This window comes from Salvia miltiorrhiza, chromosome 8 (assembly GCF_028751815.1).
Source record: "Salvia miltiorrhiza cultivar Shanhuang (shh) chromosome 8, IMPLAD_Smil_shh, whole genome shotgun sequence".
NCBI lineage: Eukaryota > Viridiplantae > Streptophyta > Magnoliopsida > Lamiales > Lamiaceae > Salvia > Salvia miltiorrhiza.
The window spans coordinates 18,182,433-18,204,174 of record NC_080394.1 but is presented as its reverse complement, the minus strand read 5'-3'; the positions used below and the strand labels follow the sequence as shown (position 1 = coordinate 18,204,174).

Sequence of the window (21,742 nt, the reverse complement as noted above, 5' to 3'; positions counted from 1 at the left end):
GGAGGTTACGCGTGCCCTAATATTGGCCATTACCGACGGCAATTGCCGCCGCTAGCTAGCGACGGCATAAACGCCGTCGGTAATTGTGTTAATTTAATGTTTTATTATATATTCGAAACTTATCGGCGGCGGCGCCGTCGCTAGTTAACGGCGGCGAGTTTGCCGTCGGTAAATGGCCGGTAATTTCGAAAGCTCGGGTCGTCTGGAATGCCGCCGCCGTGCCGCCGTTAATTACCGACGGCAAAATCGCCGCCGGTAATTTTCGCCGGTAATTACGCATTTTTTTGTAGTGCTCTATCCATCAAATGAGTATCTATTTGAGGGTGGCACATGGATTGTAAGAAATTGATTAAGTATGTGAGTGGAATAAGGATCTCACTTTTATTGTGAGTGGATTGTGTGAGGTATATTTACCAAAAAAAGAAATTAGTACTTATTTGATGGACATATCAAAAAAAATATATATATGAATACTCATTTAATGGACCATATATCTAAAACATCTTAAAATTTTGTTATTGATTCAAAAATATAATACTGATGTGTATTATACAAATTTAATTATATGAATAATGTACCACCTCTCGAATGAGATACATAATACATAACATAATTACAAATATTCTAATATATTCTACCAAATAAACTTTGATATCTTATATGCAAAAAAAAAAAAAAAAAAAAAAACAAGTCAAACAAATCATGTCTTATCTCATATTCCTTCCGTCTCTCATAAATATGCATAGTTGACTTCGACACGGGTTATAATAAAAAATTGTTTGAAGTATTGATTGTGGAGACATGGTCCCACATTAAGGGTATTGTTGAGTAAATTGTGGATAAATATTGTATGTTATTACAACGATAAAATTGTGAAACTTATGTATGGTGTAGTGTCCAAAAATAAAATATGCATAAATTTGAGGTACATATACATATCAAAAATAGAAAGTATGCATAAATATAAGGACGAATGGAGTATTACTTAGCAAACAAATCATATACAAGATATAAAGAAGAATCAAAGTTACAATGACAAAGGAAAAGGAAAAGGAAAAAAAAACATAGAACAAATCACTTTCCACATGCTTGATGGATGTAATATGAGGGAAAAAGAAAGGTTGGAAGTTTCAAGTGGATAAAGCTTTTCAGAAAGAGAAGCGTTGAGAGAAGTGGATAATCACCAGAAAGAGAGAAAATCGAACCAAAAAGGCTTGGTTAAACCATTTGCATTTTCTTAATTATCTAAAAGCAGATAATTAATGAAAGCAACCCTACTCCAATTTATCCGGTTTCTTTTCCCAAAAACTCAAAATTTTCTACATTCCGAATGTATTTATTCCAAACATACTACTTACAGCAAAGGGATATGACACAAAAAGTATAATGATGAAATTCGAAGGAATCATCAAAGATTTGATCACTTTTAGTATTATATGAAATATTTTGTGGGCATTGAATTAACTCCCATGCTTACTTTAAATAGCTAGGGCCAATTATAAATTATGAGTCGATGCATCTGTAAGCTATTTGAATTTCGGGGTCCACAAAAACTCGTCTATTCAATTCGATTATTTCAATAAACAAGTTAAGCTTAAAGCTTTTTCGATCTTGAATTATACTATAATCAACGTATTAAACAAACTAAAAAGTGAAATTATGTGTCCGCCCGGGCGGACACATGATCTAGCTGTCCATTGTTCATATGTATTCTTGACTGTTAGCTGTCAAATCGTTGACTTTTATGATTGATAGCTGTCAAATCGGTCAAATATATAAGACTTTCACAGAAAACCAAGCAAACCCATCAAATCAAAGGGTATTTAAAGAATAGGGCATAGAATGATTTGTATAATAAGAGAGGACATTTTTACAAAAAAAGATAAGGAAGTGGGCAATTTAAATTTTTACTCAAACTTTTTTAGTGAAGTTCTGAGTTAGTTAAGAGTCATGCGACAAACCAAATTCGAGCGCAGTTATAGAATTTCCATTCGGGCTAGGAGAAATTAATTAAGTTCAAAGAATTCCTAGCTCGAGTTAGTTGTGAGATTCTCTTTCTTCACTTTTGATGCATCAATTATACATTTTCATTTTGCTTTTCAACAATTTCCAATATTTAATGTTTTCACTCCTAATTTTTTTTATTAGTAATATCTATTAAAGTTGATTGTGCATTATTAGTTAGGAATAATGAGTTATTACTAGTTTTTAGTTTGAACATGTAAGAATTAATAATTAAGATATGATTATTTGGCAAGTCAATATCACTATTGATAATAGTAGTCATTAAAGAATGGCATGTGAGTATGTTGAACACGTACAAGTGGTCCATAAAAGAAATGGCTTAGAAGATTCGGTTTGTGCTAAGGTATATTATGTCTTCAACTAAAATTGAGTTCATGTAATGACTTTTCCCCTAACAATTTGAAGTTGATGGATATGTCATATATGATATTAGGATTATATCACATCCAGATATACACAGACATGGATATTTATCCCTCTCTTGATTTCGTGATACTGTTACAGTCGAGTGTGTAAAGAAATGTTCTTGACAAGTCTTGCTCACTTTTGCTCATTTAATGCGCGCAAATGATACTTTTAATGTATGCAAATAATATTTTTAAATGAAACAATACATGATATTTCACAAATGACACTTTTAATAACAGAAAATGATACTTTTATGATACATAATGTTACTTCGTAAATGATATTTTTATAAAATCAAATGATACTTTATATAAAAATAAATGGTAGTGTATTACAAATGACACTTTTAATAAAAGAAAATGATACTTTTAATCATACAAATGATACTTTCGAATGAGCCGATGTAATTCGCAAATAATCCATTACAAATGACACTTTTAATAATATAAAATGATACTTTTAATATAGAGTGAAAATTTAAAATACCCTATTCCTTAAGTTATACTCCCTCCGTCCACCAATTCAAGGCCTACTTGCCTTTTTGGTCCGTCCACAAAAACAAGGCCTACCTATTTTTGATAAGTTTTTATTCATTATTTAATCAAAAAAGTCAAAGATTCTTTACAAAAAAGTGGGACCCTTTCTCCACTCAACTAATAAAAATACACTTTTTTCTTAAAAAGTGAGACCCTTTCTCCACTCAACTAATAAAAATACATTTTTTTTTTCTTAAAACCCGTGTTTTTTCATATAGGCCTTTAATTGGTGGACGAAGGGAGTATGTGAAAATGTCATCTTTTATTAATATAAGCATTCTATGCCCTATTCTTTAAATACCCTTTGATGTTAATGAGTTTGCTTGGTTTTTTATGCAAGTCTTACACATTTGACCGATTTGACCCAAATCATGTGTCCGGCCCGGCCGGCCACATGATCTAGCCACTCACCGGTCATATGTACTCTTGACTGATAGCTGTCAAATTGTTGACTTTTATGACTGATAGCTGTCAAATCGATCAAATGTGTAAGACTTTCACAAAAAACCAAGCAAACCATCAACATCAAAGGGTAAAATAGGTACTTCACATAATTTGGGCATAAAATACTTAAGTTTATAAAGTATGGCATTTTTCATATACAACATAAGAAATAGGGCATTTTTGCCTATTAACACTTTAATATATGTAAATGATAGTATATGTTTTAAGAGATATTTTTATAAAATCAAATGATATTTTGTACAAAAATAACTTATACTCCTATATTATAAATCATACTTTTTTGTATACACATGATAGTTTTGAATTAACTGAGAAGGGTGAAAAAATTGATATAAAAAAATGTAAACCGATAATTAAAAAAATAGAACAAAAATATAAACTGAAAATAAAAAAATACAAAAAAAACTATAATTGCAACATGTGAGATTTGAGATAAATTATGTTTACATTGTAAGTAAATGCATTCCTTTAATATATAGGCAAATCAATATTAATTGGGTGGTTTTCCATGGTGAGCCGAACTCATGGGAGTAGGGGTATGCAGAAATCGAATCGATCGAAAATTGGTTGAATCTATCGATTTTCGGTCAGTTTTTTTATGGTTCGGTCAATTCGGCTGATTTTTTAGAATTTTTTTTATTCTTTCAATCGGTTCGATTTTTTTTGAATTTGGTCGTTCAAAAACTAAACCGACTGAATATATATATATATATATATATATATATATATATATATATATATATCTTTAATTTAATACATTTTATGTAAATAATGGATTTCAAATGTAAAGGTTTATTTATTTAAAACTTGAAAACTTAATAAAATTCTCTCTCCTCTCTAATTTATTGAATAAATCTATGTTTTCAATTCTTTTTTATTTGTCATTTGAGAACTAAGCGTTAATGTATCGCGGCGACGTAATTCTTCTCAACTTGTTAGTCATATATAAATTACATATATATACATAGGGGAGAGCTAGAATAAAAACATATTTTTTTGTATAAAATAGGAACAATTTTCAGCCCTTAGATCATCAAAATCTACGGTTGATTCATCACCTTGTTGGATGAATTCAGGTCCTGAGTTTCAATCTCAAAGGTAGCGAAAAATTTATTTTTCGCAATTCATACAGTTACACAACCAATTCATACGTGTTCTACATAGAATTCATACATTTTAATTCGTTTATAGTTTATACAAAAAAATGTGTTTTTATTCTAGCCCATCCCTACGTATATATATGTAATTTATATATGACTAAAAAGTTGAGAAGAATTACGTCGCCGCGATACATTAACGCTTAGTTCTCAAATGACAAATAAAAAAGAATTGAAAACATAGATTTATTCAATAAATTAGAGAGGAGAGAGAATTGTATTAAGTTTTCAAGTTTTAAATAAATAAACCTTTACATTTGAAATCCATTATTTACATAAAATGTAGTATTAAATTAAAGCTCATGTCATGACTTTTAAATGTGGTTTGTATATAAAATATTTTATAATTAGTAAAATTTTACAATTTTAGAAAATAAATAAAATCAAAAATAAAAAAATAAAGAAAAAGAAAATAAAAGGAAAAAGAGCACAATTTACAAATAATCCTTCAATTTTATTATGATCATAAAATTTTCACTCAATTTTGAATTGAAAGATTTCTTTTTATATACTCCTTTCGTTCCGTAAGAGTGTATCACATATGGAATGATGTGAGTTTTAAAAAAAGGTTGGTAAATAATGTGTTGAGTGAAAATGAGTGGTTGTGGTTGAATTGATTATGAGGTTATGTAGAAATAAGTGGAGGTAGTTAAAAAGAAAAAGTGGGGCCATGTCCCCAAATGAATGTGATACACACTTATGAGACAGATGAAAATGGAAAATGTGATACACTCTTACGGACGGAGGGAGGGAGTATTATAGATTTTGAATTTTCGGATTTTCAAAATTTTGGATTTTTTTTTACATTTCGAATTGAATAATATGGTTTGAATTGAATTTCATATTCTCTAAAATTTGGAAATTCAAAAATTCGAATAAGATTAGATACAAATTGGATCCGAAATGTGAATACTCACTCCTAAAATTCCAGCATCATATTAAGATGAGAATGGGAGTTCTTAAAATAGAACTTGAACACCTCATCATTATTTAAAAATTGCACATGAGATGACAAAGCGTGCGGTTGTGTGATTTAGGGAGCTCAGAATTAATTGATTTTCAGTGAAGGGAGTCATGACTCATGAGCTGATTTAAAAACACATATACATGGGCACACAAATTTGATTATATATCTATTTGATGGGGCCTAAATAATTATAAAAGTTTTAAAATATTTTATTATCGTCTTTGATCAGTCACAGGGCCTAAATAATTATAAAAGTTTTAAAATATTTTATTATCGTCCTTGATAAGTCACAGATATGTCGTGCATGTGCAACATTCTTCATAAGGGTCCATCAAAATGTTTCCTAAGTCTCAATCCCAGCTGTTTTCCTCAATAGCGTCTTCTAGGTTAGGTTTATATATTTATCTTAATTATATACAGGGCGAGGTTAAAATAAAAACCTTTAATCATGAGAACATAAGAATAATTGCAATGCATAAAATAGATAAACTACTTACATAAAACGTATAAAATAGATGCACTATGATTCTACACTAAACGTAACTATAATGTTATTATAGATGAATTACATTATATGTTAAATGCATTTACTTTATATGTTCTGTACAAATACTTTATATATTCTATGCAAAGATTCTAACACTCTCATGTAAGATAAAAAAAAAATATTTAAACTTCTTCCTATATATATTTATATATATTAAAAAATTTATATTTACTATATATAGAGAAAGAATGAATCCAATCAAAATGGACATATATATATTTATATATAGACCTAACAACAAACCTTACTTCGATAAGGAACAAAATCATAAAAAATGACTTTTTCTATTAATTAATATACTAATTAAAGGGCCAAAGGTTGACACTTGCAGAGGGGCTCGAGCCGATCTTTGGCAGGCCCCTTGGCTCAATGGGCGGCACGATGAAGAGAGCCCGACTCGATGCAAAACTTTAAGGCACGTGCAACGCACACGCCAGTTATTAAAAAAAACATTAAATTTAACTTTTCAATCGTTAATTGATTTTTTAATTTTTTTTTGTTAAATACCCTTCCCAAACCAATAGTTTTTTCTTTTTTTTATAAAATATATTTTTCCTTTATATACCTCCTACTTTCATTCATTTTTACACCACAACTAAATTTATACTACTTCGTTCTTCTTCTTCTTCTTCTTCCAATTTAAATTTCGTTCTTGTTCTTACTCTTAAGAAAATGGAACATGACTTCAACTATTGATTCACCAACCAAATTCAACATTAATCCAACTTTTTTTCATCTCGGATTTCACCGTTATCTCAAGCCTCCAACGCATTCAACCCTCAAGGTCTTAAAGCTATAAACTTGAACGAAACTCTATTCATTCAAGTTGACGAAGTTGCCGAGATTTATGTGCTCCTGAAAACGACGAAGTCAGGCACCGGCTACACCCCGCGGGAGAATGAGGTAATTTGCTCACAATAGGCTGAGGCGACCCAAAGCGCTATCAAGGGTGACAATCAAAATGTACTTGTCTATTGGAGAGAAATCACGAGACGCTTCAACGAAGGTCGTCCTTCCGGCACCCCGGCGCGCGAAAACAAACAAATCAAGTCGCACTTCCAAAGTATGCAACATGAAGGTTTGGAAGGTCAATTATAAGATTTATTGAGTTAATTGGGGGAGCGCCATGAGTGATGACCAAATCACCCAACAAGCTCAAACAATATATCAAACCAACATCAAGGCTCATTCTAAATACTTCAGGGCGTAGCGTATTCTCTGTAAACCTTAACGATTCGCCTCTATTGGCGACGACATCCGTTGGACGAAGTACATGAAGAATACCTCTGAGGGGAACATCCTTCGATCCGAGCGTTACGACTACAGTTATAAGCCAAAAGGCGGTAAAACACGATAAAGAAAAAGGTAAAAAGGTTGCATCGTTGTAGGTGCACTCGGACAAGGGGAAGTACGTCAATATAATGTAAATAATCACTGAGAAGCTCGACGATTACAATAAAACGAAGTGCGAATAGCCGACGCCCAAATTATTGCCCTCGGCATTTTGTAAATGAGGCTGATTCAATTAGCCATTCATAAGGCAATGTGTGCGAGGAGATCGTAAAACGTCGAGGATTCAATTTCTAATTTACTATTGCAATTTTTTCTATTTTAATTATTGTAATTTTTTAATTTAAATTTATTGAAATTTTCAATTTTAAAATCGATTTTTCAAAAATAAAATTAAAATCTATGGATCCCTTTATAGAAGCACCCTTATTAAATAGATGGTTTTAAGGTGGGCCCCATCTCTATACAACCCCCAAGGGGCTCTCCATTTTACATGTTCTAATGAGCCTGAAACCATTAAATATTAGTTACATACCGTATAAATTAGAGTAAAGCGATGTGTATTTCTCATCTAGTCATTTCGTTTCTGAAAATATATTATCATTTTTAAGTCCAATGCTAAAGTCACTTCCATCATGAATGTTACCGACAACCGCATGCTATTCGCTTTGTGGGAGAGGTGTCTACATAATATGTAAGAATATAGAGGACCTGCATGCAATATTTGCATGCAGAGTTAGTTACACAGCTGGAGAGTGTTGTTGCAGTTATTTTCTTCTCTTATGTGTTTCAGTCTGTCTTTCCAATGTGTGTCGTGTATATGTGAAAATGAGTGGATTCCATTTTCTCTCTAAGTTTAGTGAAGAACAATGTGAATCAAGAAGACAGAGAACTAAGCTAGGAGATATGGCTTGAGTGTGATTTTTCTCATTTGATTTTGCGTGAGTTGTATACTTCTTTCACCGATTAATATACTTCTCCCTTTACCCTCCATGGACGTAGGATCTTTGATCCGAATCACATTATCTTGAGTGTCTTGTGCCATTGCTTGTTTTGTTCATACTTTACTCGATTATTTCAGTTGTGTTCTTGCCGATTTCATCAACAAGTGGCGCCATCTGTGGGAATGTGAGATCAGCGTGGCAAATTGGAGATGGTGACAGCAAAGTCCGAGGCTAAAAAGTTCACTAGGAAAAATGATTCCAACCTATGGCCTTTGAAGATGAAGGCCATGCTATTTCAGCAAGGCATCTTTGCTGCACTTCATGGTGAAGCTGGATTACCAGAGGAAATGAAAAACGGTGACATGATTAATCTAATGGAGAGAACTCATAGCGCTCTGATACTTTGTTTGAGTGACAAAGTGTTAAGAGAAGTCTCAAAGGAGACAACAACTACTAGAATTTGGCAAAAATAGGAGAATACTTACATGAAAAAAAAACCCTCACGAATCGATTATACATCAAACAGAAGCTATATTCTTTCAAGATAATTGAAGGAAAGAGCCTTGATGACCACATAAAGGAATTCAATAAAACTCTAGATGATTTAGAGAATATTGATGTAAAGCTTGATGATGAGGATAAGACAACTATTCTATTGAATTCTTTGCCTATATCTTTTGAGCATTTGAAAGATGCCATGCTATTTGACAGGGAGAAAACCATTTCACTCGAAGAAGTTCATTCAGTCTTGAGAACAAAGGAACTGCAGAAGAGCAATGCATCCAAACAAGAAGGCTCAACAGAAGAAAGCTTGGCAATGAAATCAAAGTTTTCAAAGGCTAAAACCAAGAAGTCGGGAAGAGACTTCAAGAAATCATCATAGGAAAAAGGAAAAGATCCAGCAAAAAAAGAAATAAGGAGCTGTCATTGCATTATTGTAAGAAACAAGGGCACTCGAAGTAAAATTGTTTCTCATGGAAGAAGAAACAAGAAAATCATGGGCAGAAATGTGATGAGGTCGATTTGGTGGAGCAGGGTCAACCTGTTGAGATACTAAATGTAATAGACTGTGGAATTGTGGATGAGTGAATACTAAACTCAGACTGCGGTTTCCACATGACTCCACATAAGGAATGGTTCATGAACCTATAGGAAGGAGAACATGGCCATGTACTTTTGGGAAATGACCATACCTGCACAGTGAAGGAAATATGAGACATCGAAATCAAGCTAAAGGCTGGATCAATTAAGATACTCTCTGAAGTCAGGTACATCCCAGAGCTTAAAAGAAGCTTGATCTCTTTTGGTGTTTTGGAATCAAAGGGCTATTATTTTGTCTCAAGAAATGGTTTCACTCATGTAAAGAAAGATGACAGAATTATCTTAAAGGGGGTCAGAAAACATATCTTATACTATCCTGATGAATGCACTGTAATGGGGAACTGTGAATCTAGTAATGCAGATAACTCTAGGATATGGCACATGAGGTTAGGCCATGTGGGAGAAAATGGCATGAATGAATTGATGAAACAAGAAATTGTTGATAATCCTTGTAGTTTCAAAGTGAAAGGATATGAGGGGAGTGCATCATGAACAAAAGTAAAAAAGCAACTTTTTGGAAAAAGAAGACATGTCTCAAAGCCACCCCTTGATTATGTATATTTAGACCTGTAGGGCCTTGCTAGAACCACCAGTAAAGGGGATGGGAAATTTTTCATGAGTATCATAGATGATTACACTAGAAAATTGTGGATCTATATACTGAAAAGCAATGATGAAGCATTTAAGAAGTTTAGAGATTGGTGGAATGAAGTGGTTAATGAAAAGGAAAATGGTGTCAAGTATCTAAGAGCAGATAATGGCTTGGAATTTCTCTTAAAAGAATTCCAAGATTTTTGTGCTGAAAAAGGGATTAAAAGGCATAAAACTATACCTGGAAATTCACAACAAAATAGCGTGGAAAGGATGAATGAAATAGTTTTGGAAAAAGTTAAATACATGCTTCTGAGTTCTGGAATGCCAAAGCATTCTTGGGGAGAAGCCATGAAGACTGCATTCTTATCAACAAATACCCTTCATCTGCCATCAATTTTAAATCGCCTGATGAATTATGGAGTGCACATCCTCCTGACTGCTCATACTTGAGGCCTTTTGGGTGCAGTGCATACACTCACATATCAAGCAGGATAAGCTTGAATCAAGAGTAATAAGGTGTGTATTTCTGGGGGTATCCAATAGGTGTGAAGGGCTATAAACTATGGTGCACAGAAGCAAGGACAAACAAATTGATCATCAGCAGAGATGTGACTTTTAAAGAGGAAGTCATGCCTTATCTAGAGGCTAAAAGAAGTGGCACAAATTCAGAAAATGAGGACTCAGATAGTTCAATATTTGAGGTGGAGCTCCTGCAGAATAAGGCTGACTCAGATGTTCAAGTACCTGAGAATGGACATGAACTAGATGAGAGTGAAAGTTCCAGTTTATCTGATTATATACTAGTACTAGCAAGAGATAGACAATTCAAGATATGGAGATGCTAACCTCTTAGCCTATGCTTTAACTATAACAAAGGAGGTGGAGTACCAGGAACCCAGCAACTACTCAAAAGCTATGAAAAACAAGGAAATAAATCAATGGATGGTGGCAATGCAGGAGAAAATTGAATCACTTCTTGAGATTGGTGCATGTATTTTAGTTAAAAGGCCTAAATCTCAAAAGTTAGTAAGCTGCAAATGGATTTTCAAAAGAAAAATAGAGGTTACTAACAAGGAACGTGTGAGATTTAAGACAAGGCTGGTGGCCAGAGGTTTTACACAGAAAGAATGAGTGGACTTCAATGAAGTTTTCGGCCCAGTAGTGAAGCATTGCTCAATAAGAATTTTATCAGCAATTGTGGATCATTATGATCTAGAATTACATCAATTAGATGTAAAAACAACTTTCCTTCATGGAACTCAGGAAGAAATGTTGGGAACTTAATGAAATATCCTAGCCCTAGTTTTGATGGTACCAAAATCCTTAGGTTTTCTTTGTAATAGATTAGAACCTTTCGAACTCAAGTGTTGGAGTTCTCCTTCTAGATTGTATAGTGTTTTGAAGACTGAATACTGAATATCGGAGGATTGAAGACTGAAGACTGAAGAACTCAACTGATGTTTGCAATTAAAGGCAAAGTCAAATACGAATGCTTGACTAAACGAGTTTCTCAACAGAAGAATCAGTCATAACTGATTCATCAATGCTGACTACGTGAATTTAGCGGACTGATACTAAAGTCAAGCATCAGTTGACATTCTTCCTCGGACTGAATCTCCAGAAGTTTAAAGGAAGCCACGCACTCCAAGTACAGCCGCATTAAATACAAAAATACAGAGGATCGTCCTTTCTCTGCAGAGCATTCCTTTTTGGTGATTACTTTTCAGAGGCGTCTTACCACCTGTACCTGAGACGCCGTTTCTCACCAAACAAGGAACCTTGAAGATTGAAACCTCAGTCTAAATTTAAATTACTCTTACAATGGATGAATTCTTGAAGACCATCTCCGCCAACAGATCTATTCAAGACCTCTCCTATAAATAGCGCTCGAGGACCACTTCAATCTTCACCGATTCAAAAGCACAAGCTGAAACGCTGCCAAAATTGCACCTCAGCCATTCGAAGCCATCAAAGTTTGAATCGAAGAAGAGAATTCACAAAGCCAAAATCAGACTACCTTAGGCAAATATTTGTAATATCCAAAGCTTATGTTCCAATTACAAAGAGTCTGTTCTCTGTGATCTAGTTGGTACTTCGAACCTCATTTCAACTAAGCAAAAAGAGAGTTTGAAAAGAGCGGAGTTCAGACCAGTGTTCTGACTCCAAGAGATCTTAGTCAACCGCTAGCAAATGCATTGTTGTGTCTTAGCGTGCTAAGAGTGAGCGAGAAATCCAACCCAGTGTGTTGGTACTGAAAATTTGATTTTCAGTTGTAAGGTTTGTTGTGCACCCGTAAGCACAAGCCCAGAGTGTTTGTCAGTGTGATCAACTGATCGTGGACGTAGGAACTTGTTCCGAACCACGTAAAAATCTTTTGTCTTCTATCGCTTTCAGTTCTTACTTTCGTCTCTGTCCACAAACCTGTTATTAACTGAAACCGATTAATCACAAAGTGAAACCTTAACCTGACAACGTGTTTATCAAAATCTTTTTCAAAAGAAAATTTTTCCGCTGCCAGTGTTGTAGTCTAACTGATAAATTTTCGGATAATCAGTAAGATTCATAACACTCCTCTATTTCTAAATCAAGACTGAAGCTCTACATGAATATCGGTTAAAGTCTCGTGCTTAACTGATATCTCTTTATTGAAGTCATCTTCAGTATCAGTCTTCAACCTTTGTTTAACTGAAGTCTTCTCTTTCAGTTAACTTCAAAAGGTTGTTCTATTTTGTGGTTTGAAAAATATCTTATAGGTGTATTCCCCCCTCCCCCTCCATACACCTATTCTAGACCTTTCGGGACTTAACAAGAAACCATCTATATGACTCAACCAGAGGGGGTTTATACTACCAGGAAATACCTATAAAGTATGTTTGTTGAAAAGATCCATGTGTGATTTAAAGCAAGCCTCAAGGCAATTGTATCTTAAGTTTGATAAGTATATGATGCAACTGAGTTTTACTATGATAGTTGTGTGTACATGAAAAAATAGAATGATGGAAACTACATATACCTACTGCTCTATGTAGATGATATGTTAGTGGTTGAAAATGATCTTATTGAAATTGAAAGATTGAAGCAAGAGTTGAGTATGGTGTTTGAAATGAAGGATCTTGACTGTGCAAGAAGAATTTTTGGAATGGATATCAAGAGAAACATGAGTGAAGGATGCTTGTGGCTTAATTAGGAAGATTACATTATGAAGACTTTGAAGAGATATCATATGAGTGAGTCAAGAGCTATTACTGTTCCTTTAGCTTCATACTTCAAACTACCAAAAGATCAGAGGCCTTCTACTGTGGAAGAAACGAAGGAAATGGTAAGGATTCCATATGCTAATATGGTCAGAAGTGTAATTTATACAATGGTTTGTAGACAACCAACCATGTCGTTCCATCAGTGTACTTAGTAGGCATATGACAGAGCCAGGAAAAGAGCATTGGTTAGCATTGAAGTGGTTGTTCAAATATTTAAAGAGAAATGTTGCACTAGGAGTTATGTTTGAAAGATCTAAATCTGATGAACAAAACATCTTTAGTTAGTTTTGTGGACTCAGAGTTTGTAGAAAATTTAGACTCTAGGAAGTCACAGATTGGAAATTTGTTCAACTTGTTTGGGTGTGCTATAAGTTGGAAATCTCGCCTGCTGCAATCAGTTTTTGCTCTATCAATTACCGAGGCAGAATATATGGGGCTAACAGAAGCTGTGAAAGAAGTCATGTGGCTTAAGGGATTGTTGGAGAATTGGAGTGCAACTGGGGAAGGTGAGTGTCTTTTGTGATCAGAGTGCTTTGCACCTTGCAAAAGCACCAAGTCTTCCACGAAAGATCCAAGCACATTGATGTGCGACTACATTTCATAAAAGACACAGTGAGCAAAAAGATTGTTCAGGTTTTGAAGGTCTCGATAGATGACAATGTGGATAACAAGCTAAATAAGGCACTACCTGGATAAAAATTTAGGTACAATCTGAAATTAGTAAACTTGATTGCATACTGATGATTCAAGTGGAAAGCTTTGCGATGGGGCTAAAGGATTGAGGTGAGTTGTCTCTGAAGCATATTGCACATTACTACATACAAGGTGGAGAATTGTGGGAGGGGTGTCTGCATAATATGCACGAAGATGGAGGACCTACATGCAATATTTGCATGCAGAGTAGTTACACAGATGGAGATTAATGCCGTTGCAACTATTTTCTTCTCTTCTGCTTTTTAGTTTGTTATTCCACTGTGTGTCATGTATGTGTTAAAAGAGTGAATTCCATTTTCTCTCTATGTATAGTGAAGAACAGTGTAAATCAAGAAGAGGGAAAGAGAAAGAGAGAGAGAGAGAGAGAGAGAGAGAGATAGAGCTAAGATATAGCATGAGTGTGATTTTTCTCATTTAATTTTGGGTGAATTGTTGTTAAAAAAAATTGCGTGAATTGTATACTTCCTTCACCGATTAATATACTTCTCTGTTTACCTTTCGTGGACGTAGAATCCTTGATCCGAACCACGTAATCTTGAGTGTCTTATGCCATTACTTGTTTCATTTATACTTCGCTCAATTATTTTGGTTGTGTTCTTGCCGATTTTATCAACACGTTTAATACTTGGTCGTTAAATATGCATCAAACGACATGTGCTTCCAATATATGTAACTTGATAGACACGGACATAATATTGTTGTAAACTCTTCAAATTCAAGTCATGAAAAGATAAAATTAATTTAGTTACTTCACAAATTGAATAAGATTGAAGATTTAAAAATGGATTAATTGGTCCAACATGTTGGACTCGTTGGATTTTCGAATCGATTTCAGTGCTTATCTTAATGAGTATAAATAGTACTCCCTCCGTCCCAAACGAAATGTCCTGTTTTCCTTTTTCGGCTGTCCCAAACAAAATGTCCTGTTTCCTTTTTTGGCAATACACTCTCTCTATACTTAATATTTAAATAATTTCCACCAACCTACTTTATCTACTTTATACACATTTCTTAATCTTCGTGCCGAAAAGAAATAGGACATTTCGTTTGGGACGGAGGGAGTATTAATTTGTGTATAAATGATATGACTAATAATATAAATTAAAATAGAAACTGATCAATACTTTAGGATGCGTTTACTTTTTATTATCCCTCTAAATGAAGGGATAATATAATAAGGTATAAATTTATCACTTAAAGTGGGGATCATATTTTTTTATATCTTATTTGATTTGAATGATAATATACTAATTTATCCACTCCTTATATAGTGGTATAAAATTATACCATCTTTTCATAGGTATAAAGTTATCCCTTTTTCAAGAGATAAAGAGCTGTCCAAAAAATTATACAACATGCTCAAATTTTTTCATACATAAATATATATATATATATATATATATATATATAGGGAGAGGTTCAAGAAAGAACCATAAATAAAAGAAGACCGGAGAACCATTTTCAGCCATTCGATCATCAAGATCTACGGTGGATGCATCATCTTGTTGGATGAATGCAGATCCTGGGTTCGAATCCTGAAGGGAGCATTTTTTTTTTTTAATTTTTTTAGTGCATTAATTTTAACAGCGAATGCATTAATTTTTACAGTGGATGCATTAGATTTGATGGTTCTCCCGTTCTCACAAATAATGTAGTTCTCTCTAGAACCTGAGGTCGAGGTCGTGGATACAATCATGTTGCACCACATCGCATCCACAAGAAGCAAGTACATCTCAACAAACTCCAAAAATACAACAAACTTGTCACAGGTGTGGGTGCGAGGGTCATTGGAGTCGTACATGTCGCACCGAAGCATATCAAATGTTGCAAAAGAACAAGAAAGGCAAGAAAATTCGAAGTGAAATACATCATGCCAGTTTGCCTGAAGCAAATTTGGAGTTTAATGCCGATGATGATGATTTAATGCAACTTGATCTTGAAGATTATGGAGATCAAAAGTAATTTGATTTGTTGGACTATTCAGACATTTTAGGATTTTATTTATGGTTCATGTTTTATTTGCAAACTATTAGTAATTTAGTTTGTTTTTGTGTGTTTGCGATACTTAAAATTCTATTATTATTGTGACTTATTTGCTATCTTTATTTGCTATTTTCTTGATTTATATTTTACTTCTTTGCTTTTAGAATGTCAAACTCAAACTTGCAACTCATGGAGAATGAAAGTACATTGTGTCTAGTGGATAGTGCCACAACACATACTATACTTACTGATAGAAAATATTTTCAAACTCTTACTGAAAAAAGGGGGAGTGTCACTACAATTGCAAATGACAATATCCTTATTGTCGGCTCTGGAAGAGCTTCTCTAATACTCCCTATGGGTACAGAATTAATTATCAATGATGCACTTTTGTATCCACAATCAAAACGTACCCTTCTTAGTTTTAAAGACATCCGACTAAATGGTTTTCACATTGAAACTGAAACCGATAACAATAGTGAATTTCTTCTCATCACTCAAAATGTTGGATGTAGGAAACAAATTCTTGAGAAGTTCCCTTCTTTCTCCTCTGGGTTGTATTATACTCATATTAAATCTAATAATCATGTTGCGTTAAGCATAAAATTTAAAGACCCAAAATCTTTTATATTATGGCATGAACGATTGGGTCATCCTGGGCAAAATATGATACGTCGGATTATTAATAATGCTATTGGGCACAATATACAAACAAAAGATCTATCATCTTCAAATGATTTTGTTTGTGAAGCATGTGCAAAAGGTAAGCTTATAGTACGACCTTCTCGTACCAAAGTTAAATTAGAATCTCCTTCTTTTCTTGAACGAATTCAAGGAGATATATGTGGACCAATTCACCCGGCGTCCGGACCATTTCAATATTTTATGGTCCTGATTGATGCTTCTACTCGATGGACGTATGTATGCTTGTTATCTACTCGCAATAAAGCATTTGCAAAGCTTATTGCCAAAATAATCGAATTAAGAGCTCAATTTCCTGATTACCCAATAAAGTCCATTCGAATGGACAACGCCGGTGAATTCACATCAAAATCTTTTGATGAATATTGTATGTCATTGGGTATTAAAGTGGAGCATCCTGTTCCATATGTCCACACGCAAAATGGTCTAGCTGAATCCTTAATCAAACGTTTAAAACTAGTAGCTAGGCCATTGCTACAAAAATCAAACTTACCTATTACTTGTTGGGGTCATGCGATTTTGCATGCTGCAAATTTGCTCCAAATCCGACCAACTGCATATCATGAATATTCCCCAATACAATTAGTACGTGGTAAAGAACCAAACATTTCCCATCTGCGAATATTTGGTTGTGGAGTTTATACTCCAATAGCGCCACCAAAACGTACCACAATGGGACCTCAGCGTAAGCTAGGTATATACGTGGGTTATGAATCTCCATCTATAATTAAATTTCTTGGACCCATGACTGGGGATCAATTTACTGCCCGGTACGCTGACTGTATTTTTGATGAAGATCATTTCCCGACATTAGGGGGAGACAAAAGCCCAACTTTAACACAATGTCGAGAAATTTCATGGAATGAAAAGAATCTTCACTATTTAGATCCACGTACTAATGAATCTGAACTGGAAGTTCAAAGGATAATTAACTTGCAATATTTAGCAAGTAATTTGCCAGATGCATTTACTGATCACAAAGGAGTGACAAAATCTCATATTCCTGCTATGAATGCACCACAAAGGATTAAAGTTCCATATGGACAAAATAAATCAGCTGATAATCCCGAACGCCAGAAGCGTGGGAGACCTATTGGTGCTAAAGATAAAAATCCCCGCAAAACGAAATCAAATAAGAATATAATGTCACTCCAACAACCTCTTGAAGAGGATCATCTTGTAGATGATAATCCCAGTACTTCTAAAAGTGCACTAACTAATACTGGGATTGCGGAACAACCAGATCATAATATAATGGGAATTGATAAAAATCTGGTTGATGTCAACATTGAAGTTGCTATGAACTTTATAAATACGGGAGAAACTTATAACAGAAATGTTATTGTAATAGACGATGTATTTGTCTCTACAATTGCATGTACTATTTCAAATGATAATCTGGATCCAGAACTAAAAACAGTAGCACAGTGCCGGAAGCGCTCTGATTGGTTAAGGGTGTGGTTCTAGAGAGAACTACATTATTTGTGAGAACGGGAGAACCATCAAATCTAATGCATCCACTGTAAAAATTAATGCATTCGCTGTTAAAATTAATGCACTAAAAAAATTAAAAAAAAAATGCTCCCTTCAGGATTCGAACCCAGGATCTGCATTCATCCAACAAGATGATGCATCCACCGTAGATCTTGATGATCGAATGGCTGAAAATGGTTCTCCGGTCTTCTTTTATTTATGGTTCTTTCTTGAACCTCTCCCTATATATATATATATATATAAAATGATAAATATAGTTTATCCCTTACTTATACCTGAAAGCAAACACGTCTGGCATATATAATTGACGTATAAAGATCCAAAATGGCCTTTATTGATTCCAATATTGAATAGGGACATTTTGGAAGCTCTGTGTTCCGCAACTTTTGCTTTTCTTTCTACATCGGTCCACAAATAATATCACAGCTAATTAATTTGACTGTTTTCCAAGTTGTAAACAAAAAGCAATATAAATAGACTAAATATATTACTACTATTATTTTTGTTTTGGTGAAGCATTATATGTCCTTTTATTCATTGGAGAATTAGCATCACATCATTTCCAAAACTGAGATACTACTTCTAAGAAAAGGCTGTTGGAAACTTTCAACAAAGAAAATGTATTTACTATTCGAAGTATTCGGATCCTTGACCTTCCGCTTGTATTCATTGATCTATATAACATACATCTTACATTTCTGTAGGTACAGTAGGATTAACAAATTCATGCTCAAGTGCATGCATAAAAATATAACATGTGCTGCACAATCAATGTGAATGTTCTTCTCCTATGCCTATAATGAAAGCATAAAATGTTAACACAACACACACACACACATATATAAGATTAATTCAATTTATTACAATTAAAAATTGAAAGTTGAAATAAATTTGTTTAACTTACCAAATGCTCGGCGTGGTTGATGGTACCTCGCGATCCTCTGTGATGTATGTCGAGTCCTGTACCGAACGCCGGTTCTTTCTAACATGCTCGGATATGAGCCTAACTTCAGGAATATTCCACTATGCTTTTCAAGCCTCTTCAACCATTTCTTTGAGATGTGTTGATGTTTTTCCTTTAAGGACGAACTTCTTCGTCGAGTTTAGAAAGTCTCTATATGCAGTCCTAGTCATCTTGATTCATGCCAGGTAGATCACATCTCTACAGTACACAGATGAGTCCCATTGAAATGCATTATGCATATTTTAAATGATGTTACTTTTTTTACAACATTAATATTATAATAATGTTAAATAAATACTTAAACAAGCACTTACCACAAATTGATTGAAATAAACTTCAATTGTCCCTGTAGTGAGTGCCCTCCATGAAGTACCAGTGATCTCAATATTGGCTTGGAAGGAATGCATTGTATGACGCCGAATTTTATTACTAGGTCGCAAAATCCTTCAAGTGACAAATTGGAGGTTATATATTTGTATATTAAAACATGGGTGAGAATTTAAAATACCCACTTTCACAACTTCTATCTGAAATATACCCACTTTCATAACTTTTATCTTAAATATACCCACCTTCATAATAAAAATGATGAATTTATCCAAATTTATGTGAAGTACCATTCTTAGCCTTGAATGTTGATAGGTTTGTGTTGTTTTTTGTAAAAGTTCTTACACTTTTCTTACACAAATTAAGATACTTGTGTAAGGAAAGTGTAAAATTATTAGCGGGAATATGTACAAAATCGTAAAATGAGGCAATTATTGGTAATATACGCTACTTTCATCTAGTAATTGGTGAAAAAAAAAACATGTAATATACTGTAGGTGTCGAATTTTTAAAAAAATAAGGATATGTTTGTCAAATTACAACATCAAATAAAGGTGAAAAAAATTAAAATATTATACATATATTCCAATCTTAAATTAAAATATCTACCTAAAAAAGTTATTAGTCGCCGAAAATACATTGACCGACGTTATTAGCCACTGGAAATCATCAGCGGCTAATGGTGCCGGCCAGTGAATTTTCAGCGGCTAATCACATATTCCAGTCATGTTTGTCCCAAAGGTAAGAATGGTATTTCACATTAATTTAAATAGATTTAACATGTTTATTATAAGGGTGAGTATTTTTCATATGATCATAAGTTAAATCTTTGTAATGTTTTGCCTCGCAAAACTTACACTAATTTAAATTTTGATCAACCCCCAAAAAAAGCATGCAATTATTCCAATGGCAATCTATCTTCTCTACTGACAAACCCACCACACGAAGCAATTTTTTTGGCACTGTAGAAGTCTTCTGTCACCAAATTATCTTCAGGATCAAGCTCCTTAATTAATTAACTCACAGATTTGATCAACACAACGCTCTGACATGCTGTTTGTTCTCAAACTCATCAATTGTGCTACTAATGGAAGTTTTGTGTGAGTTTTACAATTGGGCTACAACGTAACTCTCTCTTTGCAGCCTTTAACATATCATACAAGTGTTGGGCTGCAAGATTTGGAGATTCTTCAATTAACAACGCAGTGTTGAATAGAACATTAGCTGCATCAATTATAATCAATTTATACCAATTTACTACAGTTTCGGGCATATTGATTTCTACCTCATATGAAGAAAGGGGTGTAATTAGGAACAAAACCATATTTTACGAGATGAAGACTCACAGTCATCAGATGATCATATTTTCGATTTTTGCATTTAGTGCACTGACACTTAATCTTTTCCCCATTTATGTGTTTTGGTTGAGAACTAGCAAAAAGCAAAAAAAACATCGACACCCTCTACGAATTCTATAGTTAGAGATCCATTCGCAACATGTCTATACATCCACCATCGATCTAAACTCATTTCTAAACGTCCTGAAATAGAATTATAATTAGTGTACTAGCTTGATTATATTTTATTGTAGTTGAGGGTTGAGTGTTTGTTATTGTTTTTGTTCTTAATTAGAATTGATTTTTTAGTTCTTATGTTTCAATCACAATAGTTATTAAAAATCAGGGCGACTCCCAATTCTATCACATCCGCTTTTATCCCATCGGCGCCCCTACCTCCAAGATACAAATTCGCCTCTCCCCCACTAGCGACACAAGTATGCTAATATTAAATTTAAATCATGCTCAACAGAAATATTCATGCTTATACGAATTCAATCGAACATGTTATTCGCCTCTTCCTCATCGGCGGAACAATTAACATAAATAAAATCAATTACAATAATTTAAAACATAATCATACCTAAACCTTATCTAAATCATGTAACCTAACACAGCTAATTCAACTAATATAGCCTAATCAATCTAAATAATCTAATCTAACATTTAAAAGGCCATAACTTGTGTGAATCAAAGTTCAATCTAATCTAAATCATGTAACTTAACACAACTAATGTAACCTAATCAATCTAAATAATCTAATCTAATATTCCAAAATCATGCTTTAATTTTAAAATAATATGCAAATTAAGTAAATAATTTGCAAAGGTTAATTAACACATAAATTAAGTAAATTACGCATGTATTCATATGATAATCCTAAAATTTGACACATAAATCAAATAATTTTATAAATAATTAAATACAAAA

At 33.6% G+C, this 21,742-nt stretch overlaps 1 protein-coding gene across 1 annotated transcript; it reads left to right on the top strand.

Annotated features, from left to right (window-relative positions):
• The first annotated feature begins 10,663 nt into the window (after positions 1-10,663).
• Positions 10,664-13,987, top strand: LOC130998151 (uncharacterized). Its single transcript, XM_057923583.1, has 3 exons — positions 10,664-10,811; positions 13,573-13,797; positions 13,899-13,987. Exons 1-3 carry the CDS (start codon positions 10,664-10,666, stop codon positions 13,985-13,987), a joined length of 462 nt encoding a protein of 153 aa, XP_057779566.1.
• The last annotated feature ends 7,755 nt before the right edge of the window (positions 13,988-21,742 follow it).